General features: G+C 38.3%; 1 protein-coding gene across 1 annotated transcript in view; it reads left to right on the forward strand.

Annotated features, from left to right (window-relative positions):
* CREBRF (CREB3 regulatory factor) overlaps nt 1–19,382 on the forward strand; it is a 30,987-nt gene extending 11,605 nt beyond the window's left edge. The window contains exons 4-8 of the mRNA XM_007465542.1: nt 420–614; nt 2,267–2,456; nt 3,670–3,743; nt 11,584–11,706; nt 18,482–19,382. Coding sequence (XP_007465604.1) covers nt 420–614; nt 2,267–2,456; nt 3,670–3,743; nt 11,584–11,706; nt 18,482–18,597 — 698 coding nt within the window. The 3' untranslated portion in view covers nt 18,598–19,382. The remainder of the gene's footprint in view (nt 1–419; nt 615–2,266; nt 2,457–3,669; nt 3,744–11,583; nt 11,707–18,481) is intronic.
* Nucleotides 19,383–19,622: the final 240 nt, after the last annotated feature.

The raw sequence follows: 19,622 nt of genomic DNA on the forward strand, positions 1-19,622 counted from the left end.
CCCGGACCAGGGCACGAACCCGTGTCCCCTGCATCGGCCGGCGGACTCTCAACCACTGCGCCACCAGGGAAGCCCCTCTGCCCATTTTTTGATTGGGTTGTTTGTTTTCCTGTGGCTATATTTCATTATTCTCTCAATCTCATGTGAAGATACAAAAAAAAAGTGTCATATGCTAACCAAAGAGAAACCTAAGGAAGATAAACAGTGTAGTTATCTCTGTTTATTAATCTCTAAATATTTTGAATTAGAGATTTCTATATTAAAAGTTATTTTATAGATTTGGTTTATTATCTTTGGCATGTTAATACTGTTTTTAGATGAAATGGTAAATAGAGGGGATCTTTTTGTTTGTCCCGATTGGTTTATTGAAATGTACGGAACTTAAAAAATTCTGGGGGGGGGGGCTTTCTTTTTTTAAGGCTATGAAAATGACTCTGTGGAAGATTTGAAGGAGATGACTTCAATTACCTCTCGGAAGAGAGGTAAAAGAAGGTACTTCTGGGAGTACAGTGAACAACTCACACCGTCACAGCAAGAGAGGATGCTAAGGCCATCTGAATGGAACAGAGATACCTTGCCAAGTAACATGTATCAGAAAAATGGCTTACATCATGGTAAGAGGGGATTGTGATCATGTATGTTCCCTCCCTCCCTCCCTTCCTTTCTCTTGTTATTGAAATATAGGTGATGTGCAATATTATGTCAGTTTCAGGTGTATTACATTGTGATCTGACATTTGCATGCCCCATGATCACCATGATAAGTCTTGGTAACCATCAGTCCTGGATATTTTATGTCACTTTTAAATAGAGATAGTAAACCCTAATGCTTAATCATTATACATTATATGTAGGTATTCAACCCTTCCTAGCAAATTGGAGAGTAGAACAGTAGAGCTGCTGTATTTGCTATGACTGCTCCTCATTCACAAACAGCTTTTATCAGTATTGAGAGCCATCACCTAAACAAGGAGGAAAGCTTGTGTAAAAATGATTTCTAGTCACTTCTTGTTCTATATATCCTACCCAGGAAATGACCCAAGAGCCTGCTGATTCCTGACCTGTCACAGTTGCCATAAGCAAGAAGGGTTGGGGAAGAAGAGAATGGGCTCTAGGATCTCTGTCTTTCATTTTTGTCCAATCTCCAGGCCTAAATATTAAACAGGGAGATTGGAATCAAAACGGAGGTGGAGAGAAAAGAGGAGGGAAAGGAAAGAAAGGAAGAACAATTGCGGAGAAAAGGAATGGAGCAGGAAGAATTGAACAGTAAGAGTCAGGAGAGGCTTATAATCTTAGGTAGGCCAGATTTTGAACTGTGAACCCAGGAGGATGTAATTGAGTAGAATTTCTTCTGCACAGATGTTTTTACCTTAATCCAAAGTCTGTACTGAGAAGGTGAGGGGCACTAGTAGGCTTGGAGCTCAGTAAACAGTTTAGTAGTTGCTCATGCTACAGATATAAGTTGCTAAGCATTTTTGACACAGAAGTTGTATCAGAAGTATATTTGTGCCTCATTTTCCCTTTCCACTGGTACCCAGGTCTGTACTCTATTATCTTTCAGTGAATAAAGGCCTAGTTTTTGACTTCAGATTAATTTTCTACCAGAAATGAAAAGATGGGTCCAACAAATAGGTCCAGGTAGCATGAAGTGAGTACTAGGAAAGTTGTTCAGGGTATTATAGTTCAGAGGACAGAGCCATTCCTCTTGCCTGCAGTGGTAGGGGAAGTCTTCTTGCGTCTTCTGTAATGTTATTTATCAAACTAACTGAAGACTTGGTTTCTGAAAAGGCAATCCTTATTTGTTGGACTTTTGGGTCCAACACAGGAATATATATGTCTGACAAATTTTTAGTCATAGCAGCATAAATGTCTTGGTTTGGGTAAAATTTCCAAATTCGTTGCTGACCATATACTGTACCCTAGCCCTGATTTTTGTGTGCAGGTGAACTTGGACTTCAGTCCTGAGGTTTGAGATGCTTATTACTTCCATACAGATAATTAAGAATCCATCATACCAGGGCTAGAAACCTTAAGGTGGAGAAGGTTTGGGAAAAGGCTGGAGTTGTGCTCTATTACCCCCATTTCTTGCCATCCCAAAGTGGGAAGGAGAGGAGGCCAGCCCTTCTAGGGTAGGTTGTTCATATGCTGAGACCTCTGAAAAAAGAAAAGGGGGGAGGGGAGAGATGGGTTTTTACATATGGCTATATAAAATGTATCTCTTGTTAAATAAAATGATCTCACTTAAACTTCTTTTAAACCATCTATAGGAAAATATGCAGTAAAGAAGTCACGGAGAACGGATGTGGAAGACCTGACTCCAAATCCTAAAAAACTACTCCAGATAGGCAATGAACTACGGAAACTGAATAAGGTGATTAGTGACCTGACTCCAGTCAGTGAGCTTCCCTTAACAGCCCGGCCAAGGTCAAGGAAGGAAAAAAATAAGCTGGCTTCCAGGTAAATGGTAATGTTTACTCATGTGATTGAAGTCTAGGAGGTGAGGTTAGACTTCAGTGAGCTTTCATAGAGGAGATGGCCCTCGGCCCTTTTTTCAGAAATGTACTTTTATAAATACTACAATGAGAGTATTATAATTTTTCCTTTGAAAGTAAATGATGGTATTTATGCTTCATGGAAGAAGTTTTTAAAGGGGAGAGGTGAATGAACTCAAGTGCCTTATAGTATAAAAAGGAAAAATTTTATCATAGCTCTTCATTTTTTGTTTGTTTTGCAGTAAGTCATGTTTTTTTATTGAGGTATAATTTACTTGATAAATTCTTCACTTTCAGTGTATCCTTCTGTGAGTTTTGACAAACATATCCAATTATGTAACCACAACCACAGTCAAGATAGTGAACATTTTTATCACCTTAAAATATTTCCTTATGCCTCTTTGTAAAAGTGAACTCCCTCTCTCACCCCTAACTCCTCACAACCACCGATCTGTTTTCTGTTCCTACAGTTGCGCCTTTTGAAGAATATAGATGGAATCATATTATATGCAGCCTTTTGAGTCTGGCTTTGATATCACACAGGATGAATTTGAGATTCATAATGTTGTTGTGTGGAGGAGTATTGATAGTAGTAGTCCTTTGAAGTGATACACTTCAGTGTATCTGTTCACCAGTTGAGGGATAGTTGAGTGGTTTCTAATTTCGTGCAATTATGAATAAGGTCACCATAAACATTCATCTGCAGTTGTTTATGTGAACATAAGTTTGCATTTCTCTTGGGTAAATTCCCAGGAGTGTGTTTAACTGTATAAGAAACTGCCAGAGTAGCTATTTCCAAGGTAATGAAGTAAATTAAAACAATATTTACTGTTTTCCGAAGTACTTGTACGTACTGTTTTACATCCCCTCCAGCAGCATACGAGAGTTACACTTATGCACATCTTCCACACCACTTAGTATTGTCAGTTTTTGTTTGTTTACTTTGGCATACTAACCATAGCTTTATTTTTGAATCTGTGCTGAAACTTTAAAAAATCAGTTTGGATAAATGATGATATTGTATGTTTTGGGGTGATGATTGAGGCCCTTTATACAAACATCAGTAGGCAGCGATTTTTGGTTGCTATTAGAAAATGTCTGACAGCAGCAAAAAGAAGTATATTCTGAATGTTCCTTTAAAAAAAAAAAACTGAACTAATTGCTCCTTCCTTTCACAGGGCTTGTCGGTTAAAGAAAAAAGCGCAGTATGAAGCTAATAAAGTGAAATTATGGGGCCTCAACACAGAATATGGTAAACCTACACTTTTAACAATTTGATTAACTTCCTTTTACCTTGCTGACCACTCTCTTTTTCTTTGGTTTTGTTATTTGCTTTCCCTGTATTCTGCCCAGCTTCAGGCCAGCCTCTTTTTTGTTCATCCATTCAGTAAGCTATATACTCACTCTTACTCATTCACGTCCTTCTCTTAGTATGTCTATCTGTGGCGCGCCAAGCCAAATCTCACCTCTATCCTAAAGAGCTCACCTCTTGTGACCATGGGTAATCTCTGACTTCCATTTTACAGTTGTGTGCTGGGTTAGCCAATTTTATTAACTAATGTATATTTTAACCTTTGAGTGGATAGTTTAGAAACATGTTTTACAAATGTGATTGTTCATTAGAATCATTTGTGTGTGCATGTTAAACTGTAGATTTCTAGGCTTCTCCCCAGATACTCTGAACTGTAATCTATGCAAGTAGAACCCAGGAATCCATATTTTTAACATTACCCCAGATTACCCCTTTTTTAAAAAAATTTAATTCATTTATTTTTGGCTACGTTTTGGGTCTTCATTGCTGCGCACGGGCTTTCTCTAGTTGCAGCGAGTGGGGGCCACTCTTTGCTGCAGTGTGTGGGCTTCTCGTTGTGGTGCTTCTCTTGTTGCGGAACACAGGCTCTAGGTACGTGGGCTTCAGTAGTTGTAGCATGCAGGCACAGTAGTTGTGGCTCGCGGGCTCTAACGCGCAGGCTCAGTAGTTGTGACGCACGGGGTTAGATGCTCCGCGGCATGTGGGATCTTCCCAGACCAGGGCTCGAACCTGTGTCCCCTGCATTGGCAGGCGGATTCTTAACCACTGCACCACCAGGGAAGCCCCTACCCCAGATTACTCTTATGCAACCATCCTAGTACATATTTGGGAACCGTTGGTTTAGATCAGTGCTTCCCGATCTTTCACATCATGGCACATGCAGAAAACTATCATCCCTAAGGCATCCTGGAGTATAACAGAGTAGGATGCTGATGGGAGGAGGCCCTTTTGGGCTGAGATGATCATTATCTCATACACCTGGAACCCTTCTACAACGAACTAGTGGGTTGGAAAGCTCTGCTTTTGATCTTCTGTAATAAGAACCACCCCTTCTTTCCCCCTTGCTCTGTACTCTTCCTTAAGCCTGGTAGCATAAGAGCTCATATGTTCCTTTGCCTCTAAAATTGTCCTCTTCACTGTGTTGCTCTTGGGCTAAATTGTATCTGAAAGTGGAACAGTGGCTAAATGATCGATTATTATTTGTTTCCAGAGGATTTCTTAAGTCCAGCATGATGTCTGGCACATAAGTGCTCAATAAATGTTGTGGAGTTTTTTCTTAATCCTTTATCTTCGTTATCTTGTTTCCATTTGTGAGGACAGAAAGAGGATTTCCAACTGTGATGTTTACAACTTGTGAAGGGAACTGATGGTTTTATTTATTAATGACCACACAGGAATTCTAATCAAGGTAAATGAATTAGGTAAAACAATAGTTGGTTTGTTGGAGTGGAGATCTTCCCATTTTCCTATTATTCGTTCTTGCTTATTGAAGCATTTTGACCTTGAGCTCTGTGAGTATATATATGATTGCAATGTCATGGACATTCATACTTCATTTTAGAACCCAGCTGACTCACACTGCAGGGAAATGTGGTGAGCTCCTGGGAGCCTTCTGGTCTCTTTTTCTCTGGACACATGTAGGCATATATCTGTGTGTTATTCAGTTAATAAATTTATCCATAATGATGTACATCTGTGTGGCCATATGTTTTTGCATTTGTATATATGTACATGCATGCCCATGCACACATGCTTTCTGTCTGTGATGTAAATATATTCTGGGGTGTGGAACAATTGGGGAATTGGTAAGGGCCAGGAATATGTATATTTCTGAATGTGTTGATCTGTCTCAAATTGCGTTTTTGATGGCCTTAAATGTTTCTTGTTTCCAAAGCTAGCTTAAAGCCTCTAGATATTTTCATGTAGGAAAGGCCTGTCTTTATTTTTTATGTATTTATTTTTTTGACATCTTTATTGGAGTATAATTGCTTCACAATGGTGTGTCAGTTTCTGCTTTACAACAAAGTGAATCAGCTATACACATACACACATCCCCATATCTCCTTCTCCCTCTTGCGTCTCCCTCCCACCCTCCCTATCCCACTCCTCTAGGTGGTCACAAAGTACCGAGCTGATCTCCCTGTGCTATGTGGCTGCTTCCCACTAGCTAGCTGTTTTACATTTGAAGCCCTGTCTTTAAAAGGTAGCATTTTCTTCTCAGTTAGTCAGCATGGAGGAAAAGGATCTTCTCATTCATTTATTTCTCTTCCACTTCTGTCTTACTCGCTTCTCTCCTCCAGTCTGGGGAAGAGCAGCTTCGACTATTGGTTTAGAAGACATCTCAGAAGCAATGAGATACTCCTGTGTAGTTTGCTACATGTAGTCTGAAAGTTCTTCCTGGAGTTTCTGATACATCTCTCAAGGGAATGGTGCCCTTGATTCCTCTAAATATCTGGGAGTCACTCTGTTACTGCTTTGTGGAACACTTTTATCCGTTACTTATCTTTTTTTTTATTATTATTATTTTTTGCGGTACGTGGGCCTCTCACTGCTGTGGCTTCCCCCATTGCGGAGCACAGGCTCCGGATGCGCAGGCTCAGTGGCCATGGCTCACGGGCCCAGCTGCTCCGCGGCATGTGGGATTTTCCCGGACCGGGACATGAACTCATGTCCCCTGCATCGGCAGGCAGACTCTCAACCACTGTGCCACCAGGGAAGCCCTGTAACCTATCTGTTGACCCAGTGGTTTCTAGAATTTGTGATTTACAAAACGGTGACATCGGAAAAAGATTTGGGGACTTGGGAACCATAGTGTTGCCAGCTTTATATTTTGCCACGTGAAAACATTAAAAGGAACATCATCTACCATTACTGTCATTTCATACAAGGAAGAATATTTTAGCATTAGAAAATTGAGACAGGCATAATTTCAGAGTAAAGTTAGCTTTATGAAAAAATGTACTCTGTTGTCCTTATCCTTTTAAATTTGTCATCAACTAACACCGTTCCATGGACTAGCTTCAGGGCCCAGGACTGTCCTACTCATCCTGTCCTATCCTGCCAAACCTCCTCCTCCTATTGATTCCTTCTACCAAAGCTCGCAAGAAGCTGCTCCGTGAGTCAAATGTAGATTTGTTGACTCAGAATGAAAAGTAAAGCTACTAAGAGGATTGGACATTCATCCTGATTGACATATTTTATCCCTAAGCAAGCTACATGAGAAAATTAAAACTGGAAGATTCTTGGATGAACATGGAATCAAAACAGGAGGGATCTGTTAGAGATTTAAGGTTTGGCCTCACTTTCTGAGCCAGACGCCTCCGCTTCCTCACCCAGAAGTTTTTGATGTTGTTAGAACCCTTCACCTCTGCCCTCCCTCCCCCCAGGGCCTGGCATGGACACTGCCCAGGTTGAGAAGAGCTGTTCTGCTCTGTTTCAGTTTTGATTTTACAGTGGGGGTTTTTTTTTTTTCTTACTTTCTTTTTAAAAGTGACCTGGGGCTTCCCTGGTGGCACAGTGGTTGAGAGTCCGCCTGCCGATGCAGGGGACATGGGTTCGTGCCCCGTTCCGGGAGGATCCTACATGCCGCGGAGCGGCTGGGCCCGTAAGCCATGGCCGCTGGGGCTGCGTGTCCGGAGCCTGTGCTCCGCAACGGGAGAGGCCACAGCAGGGAGAGGCCCGCGTACCGCAAAAAAAAAAAAAAAAAAAAAAAAAAAAAAAGTGACCTGATTTACTTTACCTGTTGAAGATGAGGGAACCTCATCGCTTCTTATAAGTCCAGCCTGCATGTAAATGTCGTTATATTTGAGTAAATGGTGTTCTCTCTCAGTTATTCGAGAAGCATAAATTTCTTGTTTCATGTGATTTAGGGAGTCAGCTGTGCTTCCCTTGTTTACTGACACGTTTTATATATATTGTCCCTACATGTAGTTTTAAACTGCCTCCCCACCCCCCCAACCCCCAGTTATTTCTGACTTCTCGCTTCAATATTAGTCTAGATTGGTCTCTTCTAAGTATTACAAGGTTAGGAATAACACATCATTGATCTCAAAGCAGTGTCTGAAGTAGCAGAGATTTATTTCAGACCATAGGAATCCTGTGTGTTGAAATTGGAGATGTGTCCCCCCTGCAACTTTATTGAGGTATAATTGAAGTACAATAACTCTACATATTTAAAGAGTATCATTTGGTTAGTTTGGACATATGTATATACATGTGAAACCAATCAAGATAATGAACACTTTGATCACTTCCAAAAGTTTCAGAGTGCCCCTTTGTAAGCTAACCCTCCCTCCATTCCTATCCCTTAGTAGCCCCGATCTGCTTTCTGTCACTGTAGATTAGTTTACATTTTCAAAATGTTATATTAATGGAATCCTACCATACATTCTCTTTTTTTGCCTGGTTACTTTCACTCTGAATAATTACTTTAAAATTTCTCCATGTCATCTATATCAATAGTTAAATCCTTTTCATTGCCGAGTAGTATTCCATTGTGTTAGATCTATTACGGTTTCTTTATCCATTCACCTACTGATGGATACTTGGGTTGTTTGCTTTCACTGTAACAGAGCTGCTGTGAATATTTCCGTATAAGTGTTTGGGTGGACGTATATTTTAATCTCTCTTGGTTAAATACCTACGAGTAGCTGTATAGGAAACCGCCAAACTGTTTTCCAAGTAGCTGTACCATTTTACATTCTCAAAAACAGTGTATGAGGGTTCTAGTTGGTCCATGTTGTTGCCAACGCTTGGCAAGGTCAATCTTCTTACTTTTAACCAAGCTAATGGGTGGTATGCAGCAGTATCTCGTTGTGGTCTTAATTTGTATTTCTTTGATTAATGATGTTCAACATCTTTACTGTACTTACTGGCTATTCATATACTTTGTGTGTATATGTGAAGTATCTGTTAAAATATTTTGCCATTTAAAAATTTTGTCTTCTAAAAGTTCTTTATTCTAGATACAGGCTCTTTGTCTGATATATGTATTGAAAATATTTTATACTAGTCTTTGGATTTCCTTTTTGTTTTCTCACTGACGTCTTCCAAAGAGCAAAAATGTTCAATTTTGATGAAGTCCAATTTGTCAGTCTTTCCTTTTATATTTTACATTTTTGTGTGTTCTAATTAGAAACTTTGCCGACTCCAAAAATTGTATTTTCTTGTATATTTTCTCCTAGGATTTATATAGTTTTAGGTTTTACAGTTAAGTTTATGAGATCTTTTTCAGGTTAATTTTTATGTATGGTGTAGGCTAAGAGTTGATTTTCTTTCCCCATATGAATATCCAGTTGATCAAGCACCAGTCATTGAAATAACTTTCCTTTCCCCATTTAATTGTTTTTGCACCTTTATCAGATCAGTTGATCGTATATGTATGGGTCTACTTCTGGACTCTGTATTCTGTTCCATTGATCTATTTGACTATCTTTATGTGAATATACAGTGTCTTACTGTAATTGTATAGTAGATTGTGAAAGTCAGGCAGTGTTAGTCCTTGTTAGTCTTCTAATTTTGTTCTTTCAAAGTTGTTTTGGCTATTCTAGGTCCTTTGCGTGGCCATATAAATTTTGGAATCAGTTTATCACTTTTTACAAAAAAAGTTTCTTGAAATTTTGATTGGAATTGCTTTAAATCTGTAGATCAATTTGGAGAGAATTATCATCTTAACAAAATGGAGGCTTCCTATCCAAGAACTTGGTTTCTCTTTCCATCTAGTTAGGTCTTCTTTAATTTCTCTCTGACTTGTTCTATAGTTTTCAATGTAGACTGCTTGACCATCTTTTGTTAGATTTACTCCAAAGTATTTTATGTTTTTTGGTGCTGTTGTAAATGGACTCATTTTTGAAATTTCAAATTCTTTCTTGGTAGTATATAAAATGAATTTTTGTGTATTACTCTTATACCTTATTTTCTTGCTAAATTTATTAGTTCCAGTAGTAGATATTCCAGTAGATGCCCTGGATTTTTCTATTTAAGCAGTCATCATCTGCAAATAGAAATGGCTTTATTTATTCCCTTCTGATCTTTATGCCTTTTAACTCTTTTTCTTGCCTTGTTGCAATGTCTAAGACATTTGAATAGAAGTGGTGACTGCCTTGTTTGCAGGGGAAACTTTGACCTTTAAGTTGATATTGGCTGTAGGCTTTTTTGTAGATGAGATGCTCTCTATTATTTTGAATAAGTTTCCTTCTTTTCCTAGTTTCATTTATCATGAATAGATACTAAATACTGTCATTTTCTTTCCTTTTTTTTTTTTTTTTTGCATTTATTGGAACAATCACATTGTTTTCCTTTGTTCTGGTAATGTATCACATATTCCCCTGTTAATATGGTGAATTATATTAACTAACTTTTTATTAAACCAACCTTGCATTGGAAGAAACTCTATTTGGTTATGTTGTATTTTCCTTTTTATATTAGAGTCTATTGAAAATATTTTGTAAGATTCTATTCCGATATTTTAAGTTGGATTCTGTTGTTAATATTTTGTCAAGGATTTTTATATCTATATTCAAGAGGGTTATTAGTCTGTGATTTTCTTTTTTTGTAATGTCTTTGTCAGGTTTTGGTATTTGAGGATACTAGCCTTAGAGAATGAATTCAGCCATGATCTTTCTTCCTTTTTTTTTTGAAAGTTTGATGAAATTAATTTTATTTCTTCATTGTGCATTTGATAGAATTTTCCATTAAAGCCCTCTGCATTTTCTTTGGGGAATACATTTTGATAAATTCAATTCCTTTATTAGAAATGAGCTGTTCAGATTTTCCATTTCTTCTTGTGAAGTGGCATTTTCAATAAATTTGTCCATTTCATCCAAGTTTTTGAATTTGTTAGCATAGCATTTTCTTATTATCCTTTTAATGGCTGTATTCTGAAGTGATAACCCGTTTTTCATTCTAGGTAGAGGTGATCAAGCCGTCTAGCTGGAGATGAGGATGAGGGTGGGAGTGGGTATCAATTTTGTTGATATTTTCAAAGAACCAGCTTTTTGGCTTTGTTGACTTTCTCTGTTGTGTGTTTGTGTTCTGTTTTATTGATTTCTGCTCTTTATTATTTCCCTCCTTATTTACTTTTGGTTAACTTTGCTCTTTTTTTTTTAAAGCTTCTTAAGGTGGGTAAATTTGTTGTTTTTTAAATTTATTTATTTTATTTTTGGCTGCGTTGGGTCTTTGTTGCTGTGCGCGGGCTTTCTCTAGTTGCCGTGAGGGGGGCTACACTTCGTTGCGGTGCGCGGGCTTTTCATTGAGGTGGCTTCTCTTGTTGCGGAGCGCGGGCTCTAGGCACGCGGGCTCTAGAGCGCAGGCTCAGTAGTTGTGGCACACGGGCTTAGTTGCTCTGCAGCATGTGGGATCTTCCCGGACCAGGGCTCGAACCCGTGTCCCCTGCCTTGGCAGGAGGATTCTTAACCACTGAGCCACTGGGGAAGCCCAGGAAATTTGTTTTTAAAGCTTTGTCTTTGAAGGGCTTTGTTCGATTTATTTAATAAACATTTACTAAGACCCTGTGAGTCAATATACCAGGCACTGTCATAGCTGTGAAAACAAGTAGGACAAATTGCTTACAGGATAGTGGACATTGATACATGTCTACAGTCTGTTATCAAAAGTAGCACATCATTTGATTATTAGTCTCTTTGGATAAGAAAGCTTACAACCATCACTGCTTAATGTTTTCTTATATGTTCATTTTTAATTGAGTATCTGTTATTACATAATTAAAAGTAAATTCTTCCATGTTAATGACATGCTCCAACTGTCCTGTTCTGTCTTACAGATAATTTATTGTTTGTAATCAACTCCATCAAGCAAGAGATTGTAAACCGAGTACAGAATCCAAGAGAGGAGAGAGGACCCAACATGGGACAGAAGCTTGAAATCCTCATTAAAGATACTCTTGGTAAGAAGAACACTGGATAAACTAATAACGACTAATAATGTATAGTGTAAGGTATATGATTCAAGGGAATATTCAGAATTCTTTTAAGGAAAAACTCAAGTGGTCTCATTATAGTTACCTCCCTTTATGAGAAGATTTGTTTTTTTGAGAGTTAGCATTCATAAACATGTTCTGCTGGCTACCACGATTGATTGATTGATTGATTGATAGACAAGAAGTGATTTATTAGGATGCTTACTAGGCTTACAAGTGGGCAGGTGAGCGTTGTGCTGCCCCACAATTTATTATTTAGACTTCGTCACTGAACTGTTTTAACACTTAGGAAAGATAAACTTCTAGCAACTTTAACCTTCTGTGGGGAAGATAAAGATCCCTGACCTTGTCAAGCCTGCAGTATATACTTCAATAGAGGTTCTTACCTATTTGTTTTACTCTTTCACAGGATTCTAACAGACTTGATTATCTGGTTTTCCATCCCTGAACAGTTTATACCACATGGGGAGGAACAGAGAGGCAGGCATCCAGAAGTCAGGCAGAGTGATACCTGACAGGGAGGGTAGAGGTAGCTAATGTAGACAAAGACATGCAAACCCTAGAGGCCCCAGGAGCTTGGCTGCCATAGGAGCAAATCACCCTATGATCAGTAGCATCCCAAGGACATTACAGCATAACACAAGCCATGAAAACCCTGAAGCATCATAAAATTGTTTCAGCTATATTTTATGTTCTTTGTTTAACAGTTTTTATTCTAGGACTGTCTCTTAAAAACTGGTTCTTACATAGTTGTTGTGTAGAGTAGTAAATTTCACTTACCTGAGAATTTTCTTCCCCAGGATGCTGACTGTATATTGAATCACGTCACTTAAAAGAATTACAGCTTACTTTTCAATCATTAATTAGTTATTTACCTGAATTTTAGAGTGCCAAACACTATAATTTAAAAAAAATTTTTTAATTGTAAATATCTTAGAATTTGTTAAGACAATTTTTCTGACTTCCAGTTATTATAAATTCATTCATTCCACAAAATTTTTTCAATGTCTACTATGTTGCCAGGTGTTGGGGGATACAGGGGTTAAGTAGAGACTTGGTTGCTACTCTTCTTAGATGCTTGTAGTCTAAAAATGGAAGGCAAGGAATAGAAAACCAAAAATAATAATAATAACATTGTGGTAACTGCTATGAAGAAATCAAGATGCTTAGATGCAGTGGAGTGAGCAAGAATATTTTATTTCTACTTATACAGAAATGCTCCTGTATACCAAATCTGCTACCCAAATCATTGCATTTTCTTTAATTGAAAATAAGTACACATTTAATGCTTCCATGCACTTAGTAAGTTTCTTATGGTTTTTGAAATGTCATTAATTTCTCTTGTCAGCGTTGTGTTCATACTGAACGTAAAATATACTAGTGTTTCTGTAGGGCAATTTGGAATCATTAGTAAAATTAGCAAGGCATATAGATTTTAACCCGACAATTTCATGAAATTTGACAACTTTCATGTTTAAAGGCCAAAGGAGAAGATCTAAAAGAGAGATTAAGAGATGAGAAAAAAGAATTCCTTAGTCTAGGAAGGGATAAACAGCTAACATTTATATAGTACTTATTATGATCCAGGATCTGTCTGCTCAGATTTAGTGATTTACTTCCACAGTTCTGTGAAGGAGGTATTATTATCCTGGTTTTACAGATGAGGAGTTGGAAGCCCAACAAGGTATTAAGTAACTTGCCACAAGTCCTACAGCCAACAAGTGGCAGGACGAGGAGCTAGAAGTAAGTGCTCCTAGTTGCAAGTGCTTGCACTGTACCCATGGATCATCACTTGGCCCTGTCATCTGACACTCATCTCTAGATAGTTTCTGAACTGTATAGTTCCCAAGTGGCCCACTAATTGCCTCATCCAGTAGACTTACTTGAAAATTTATTTTTCTTGACATTCTGTGTAACATTTGATTCTTTTGAGCATTTATCTTCATTCTTAAAACATTTTCTTTATCTTAAGGTACTTAAGGTTCTGCATGCCTTGTTTCCTATCTTTTTACACACAAAATGCTAGTGGTTTCTCTGTGGCTCTAGCAATACCCACTGGTCATGTGCAGAAATTAAGATACGTTTCCAAAAAACAAAAGCTCACTTAGCATAATGGTTAAAATCAGAGTATTTGAAATCAGTTCTAGATTCAAGTCCTGGCCCTGCCACTTACTACCTGAGGACCCTAGGGAAGTAACTTCACTTCCCTCAACCTAATTTTATTCACCTATAATGTAAAGTGTGGACAGCTGTGTGGATTAAATGGAAAGAGTGCATGTAAAGCACTTAGCATACTGCTGAACACAAATTCTCAATACTTAGTATTTGTTGTTGATGTTACCATATTACATCGTAAACATTTTTTAATTAATTAATTAATTTGTTTATTTTTGGCTGTGTTGGGTCTTCGTTTCTGTGCGAGGGCTCTCTCTAGTTGCGGCAAGCGGGGGCCACTCTTCATTGCAGTGCATGGGCCTTTCACTATCGCGGCCTCTCTTGTTGCGGAGCACAGGCTCCAGACGCGCAGGCTCAGTAGTTGTGGTGCACGGGCCTAGTTGCTCCGCGGCATGTGGGATCTTCCCGGACTGGGGCTCGAACCTGTGTCCCTTGCATTGGCAGGCAGACTCTCAACCACTGTGCCACCAGGAAAGCCCACATCATAAACATTTGAATTTTTTTCCTTAAAAGAATTTTATTTCTACATTGTCTTCCTGTGTTAGGTAGAGAGAGGAATTTAATGTTATAAGAAAAAACTCTTCCTGTCTTTTTATTTTTTAACTTAAAGGTATTATATATTGATAAGTTTGTGTTTTCCCTTTGTACTGATTGCCAGTTTTACCAGATAAAATCCTTGACTCACATTTTCCTGCCTTGAGTATTTTAAATGTTTCTGCATTTTTATTCTGGCATAAAGTGTTGCTGTTGAAAAGCTAATAATTGCCTAATTTTTTTCCCTTATGCCGTTTGCTCTTTTTGCCCAGATGTCAACAGGATTTTTTTCTTTTTCTTTAAATCCTAGTAATTTTACTAGACCATGTCTTGGAGTTGGTCATTTTAGGTTGATATTCTCATATACACTCTGTGCTTTTTCAGTAAGTAGCTTCAGATCTTTTAAATTGTTATTTATTAATTTTTAAAATTTCTTTATTTAATTGATTTATTTTTGGCTGCATTGGGTCTTTGCTGCTGTGCGCGAGCTTTCTCTAGTTGCAGTGAGCGGGGGCTACTCTTTGTTGCGGTGTGCGGGCTTCTCATTGCGGTGGCTTCTCTTGTTGCAGAGCACAGGCTCTAGGCGCCTGGGCTTCAGGAGTTGTGGCTTGCGGGCTCTGGAGTGCAGGCTCAGTAGTTGTGGCGCACGGGCTTAGTTGGTCTGCGGCATGTGGAATCTTCCCGGACCAGGGCTCGAACCCGTGTCTCCTGCATTGGCAGGCGGATTCTTAACCACTGTGCCACCAGGGAAGCCCATATGTTTTTAATATTTGATTTGTTCCCTTGCTTTGGTTTTCTTCTTTGGGGACTCTTACTATTTGTGGGTTGGATCTTCTTTGCCTGTCTTCAGTATTTTCTGAAGTATATTCACTTCTTCTCAAATTAAAAAAAAAAAAAAATCTCTTAATTTCTTTCTTATTTTAAAATTCTTCCCCTTTTCACTGCTGTTTCTCTTAAATGCATTATCTGTTGTGTTTATTTGCGGCTCTTATATCCTTTTAGATTTGTTTTAACTTCAGGAGTTAATTTTTTCATTTTTTCTCTTTTTTTTTGAGGTGTGATTGACATAACATTATATTAGTTTCAGGTGTATAATGTACTGATTTGATACTGGTGTATATTGCAAAATGATCACCACAGTAAGTCCAGTTAGCATCCGTCCATATGCATAGTTACAAAATGTTTTTTTCTTGTGCTGAGACCTTTTAAGATCCTCTCTCCTACTACTTTCAAATATGCAGTACAGTATTATTAACTACAGTCACCATGCTATATGTTACATCCCGTTCATTATGGATTATAGTCTTTATCATCAAGAAGCACACATCTTTTGTCTTGTTTACAGCTTTTTCCCTGAATTCAATCTTGTGTGATCTTACAATCATGAATGTTGCTTTCTTATTATTTATCTTTGCTTGGTAGCCTTCCCTTTTATTTTCAGTCTTTCTGAATTACTTTATATGATATACATCTCTTTTTAAAAGATCTTAATTAGATTAAAATTTAAATTTAATTTCGATTTGCATACCATAAAATTCACTCCTAGATTTTTATATGTAACTTATAGTTTGATTTTCTTTATTAGTCAGTCTAGGAGTTTTTCTTTAATTGGATGAATTTAGCTCATTTTTATTTTATTATTTTTTTGGCTGCTTTGGGTCTTCATTGCTGTGTGCGGGCTTTCTCCATTTGCGGTGGCTTCTCTTGCTGCAGAGCACGGGCCTTAGGCTCACGGGCTTCAGTAGTTGTGGTGCACAGGCTCAGTAGTCGTGGCTCGCAGGCTCTAGAGCTCAGGCTCAGTAGTTGTGGTGCACAGGCTCTAGGGCATGTGGGCTTCAGTAGTTGTGGGTCGTGGGCTTGGTAGGTGTGGCTCGCGGGCTCTAGAGCGCAGGCTCGTAGTTGTGGTGCATGGGCTTAGCTGCTCTGCGGCATGTGGGATCTTCCTGGACTAGGGATTGAATCTGTGTCCCCCGCACTGGCAGGCGGATTCTTTTTTTTTTTTTTTTTTTAATTTTTATTTATTTATTTATTTATTTTTGGCTGTGCTGGGTCTTCGTTGCTGCGCACGGGCTTTCTCTAGTTGCCGTGAGTGGGGGCTACTCTTCGTTGCGGTGTGCGTGCTTCTCATTGTGGTGACTTCTCTTGCTGCAGAGCACAGGCTGTAGGCTCATGGGCTTCAGTAGTTATGGCTCGTGGGCTCTGGAGTGCAGGCTCAGTAGTTGTGGTGCACGGGCTTAGTGGCTCCGCAGCATGTGGGATCTTCCCAGACCAGGGCTCGAACCCATGTCCCCTGCATTGTCAGGTGGATTCTCAACCACTGCGCCACCAGGGAAGCCCGGCAGGTGGCTTTTTAACCACTGTGCCACCAGGGAAGTCCCAGCTCATTTTTATTTATTGATGTATGTTTGTTTATATTTCTGTTATCAAAAGAGCTGTTAGGGGCTTCCCTGGTGGTGCAGTCGTTGAGAGTCCGCCTGCCAATGCAGGGGACACGGGTTCGTGCCCCGGTCCGGGAAGATCCCACATGCCACGGAGCGGCTGGGCCCGTGAGCCATGGCCGCTGAGCCTGCGCGTCTGGAGCCTTCGCTCCGCAACGGGAGAGGCCCTCGTACCGCAAGAAAAAAAAAAAAAAAGAGCTGTTAAGATTTGTTCATATGGCTTTCTTGCCTTTTTATGTCATTCACTGTATGATCCATCATTATTATAGTTTCATTTTGTATGTGTCCTCTGATTATTTTCAAGCTCTACATTTTTGTCTTGCAGGTTCACTTTTTAGCTAATAACATGTACACTTAATTTTTTTCTCAACTTTTCATTTAAGATATCAATCCTACTAGAAAAGTAGAAAGAAATAGTCCAGTGAACACTTGCGTGTCATTCCGCTAGATTCACCAGCTGTTAATATTTTGCTGCATTTGTTTTATTTCTGCCTCTGTGTACATTTTTTTCCCTATATATTTGAAGGTAACTTATAAACATATGATTCTTCATCCATAACTACTACTTCAGCATGTATTTCTCAAGAACAAGGACACTTTCTTACTTAGACACAATACTGCTGTAACTTCCGTTGATGTGACATCTTTGTGGAGTCCATATTTAAATTTCCCCAGTTGTCTCAGTAATGTCCTTTATAACCTTTTTGTTTGTTTTTGATCCAATTAAGGATCATGAGTTGCATTTAGTTGTGTCTTTTTTTTTTTTTTTTTTTGTCTCCTTTAATCTAGATCAGTCTCCCAGGCTTTTTTTCTTCCATTAAAAAATCCAGGTAGTTGATCTTGTAAAATGTCCCAACATTTGAACTCATCTGTTTGCCCATGATTAGTTACAGTTACATTTTCTTGGCAAGAATACATTGTAGCTTATATATCCTTCTCATTATGTCAATCAAGAAACAGTATCAGTTTGTCCCATTATTGGTCAGGCTGATTTTGATCACATGGTTAAGGTGGTGTCAATTCTCTGTTTTTTACAGTATCTTTTGACTTCTTATGAGCAATTACTGCATAGTATTTTTCTGCTTCCATCTCCTTTAATTGCTCAGTTTTGTATTACATTTAAAACACGTACACCTTTGTTACGTAAAATCAATGTATCAAATATCTTTGACCTCAGCTATAGAGGATGAGGAAGACGAAAAAATCAACATACCTGCAGTGTCTCCCACCTTTCCTTCTTTTCCAAGTTTGCTTATTTATCCAGTTTTCTTTAAAATGAAGAAAAAGGAACGTAAAATTGATCGTCATTATAAAAATGAATGAAAACATCCTTCAGCTATATATTTTCAGTCACGTGGGTGAAGCCCATCCATGAGATGTAGTGAGGTTGGAGCAGTTGGAAGAGACTGGTGGTTTGATCCTTCTAATCTTGTAGGCTCTAATTATGGTGGGTAGAATTATTTTCTGGGCTGCAGTAGCAAACGGCAGAACACTCATCTGGGACCAGTGTCTAGCTGAGAGTACCCCTGACCCTCAGATTTTCCTACTCCTCACCTTCATATGTGTCTAAGTGTGCCTATTATTCTTTTCTTCAGGTCTCCCAGTTGCTGGGCAAACCTCAGAATTTGTTAACCAAGTGTTAGAGAAGACTGCGGAAGGCAATCCCACTGGAGGCCTTGTAGGACTAAGGATACCAACATCAAAAGTGTAATCAGCCTCATTGGACCACTGGTCAGAAATGTCTGTGTTTGTCACGTTATTCATTGTAAATTTTCATTCTGTTTTGCATGTCAGTTTAGCATTATGTAAACATTTACAATTAGGTTACATTGTTTTAAGAACTAAGTAGCATAAGTGAAGCATGATCCAAAATACTTGATTATTACATTTTCAGAGCATAAACCGTTGGTTAAAACTGCTACTGGCATCAGAATCGAAACTCCTACATTTAAGTAGATGTTTAGATACAGGTTACAAAATCTGTTAAAGCAAAACATTTTGGAAGAGTGAAGATAATAGTAAATGCCAAATATTGTGGCAGGTTTACGCTCTGAACCACACAAAAAAATTGAGGAAGCATTTTTTTAAACAGTCAGTTTAGATTGTTTTTAGAATTATTGCTTTTTATTCTAATTTTCCACAACCATTAATCTCACTTGTACATGGCACAACCCAGCACTCATGCCCATGTGCCATATTAGATGTTCATTTTCCGAGCTCAATATGGTATATATAAATATATATATAAATATATATATATAATGTCTGTGCAAGTAAGAAAAAAAAAGCATATTCTTTGTGCCTTGTATTTTGGGGAAACTATAAAACTGGTAATATTTTGTATGATGAAAACCCTAATGAGGAAAAACAAGATATATAGATGGAAAAATTATGGGGTTTAAATGTTTTTTTGTTCCAACTCTTTTTCAAATTTTTTGAATGTATATAGGACTATGTTGAAATGTAGATATATGCCACAGAGTCTGTGTATTGTATAAAAAACAAAACAAAAAAACAAAAAAAAGATGGCTCTAGAAAACTCATATTTCGGTACTTGACCGGAAGAAGACAAATACTTGCACATTATTGCGATTGTTTTATTTTTTGTACCAAAGACAAATGCAACTGATATGGCATACTGCCAGTCTAAGTAAAGTTTTGCACAGCTTACATGATACTGTATGAATGTATGAAAAAAAAGGAGAAAAAAAAAGAAAAACGAAAAGGTCAGGGTTA

Source organism: Lipotes vexillifer, unplaced genomic scaffold (assembly GCF_000442215.2).
Source record: "Lipotes vexillifer unplaced genomic scaffold, Lipotes_vexillifer_v1.1 scaffold621, whole genome shotgun sequence".
Taxonomy (NCBI): Eukaryota; Metazoa; Chordata; class Mammalia; order Artiodactyla; family Lipotidae; genus Lipotes; species Lipotes vexillifer.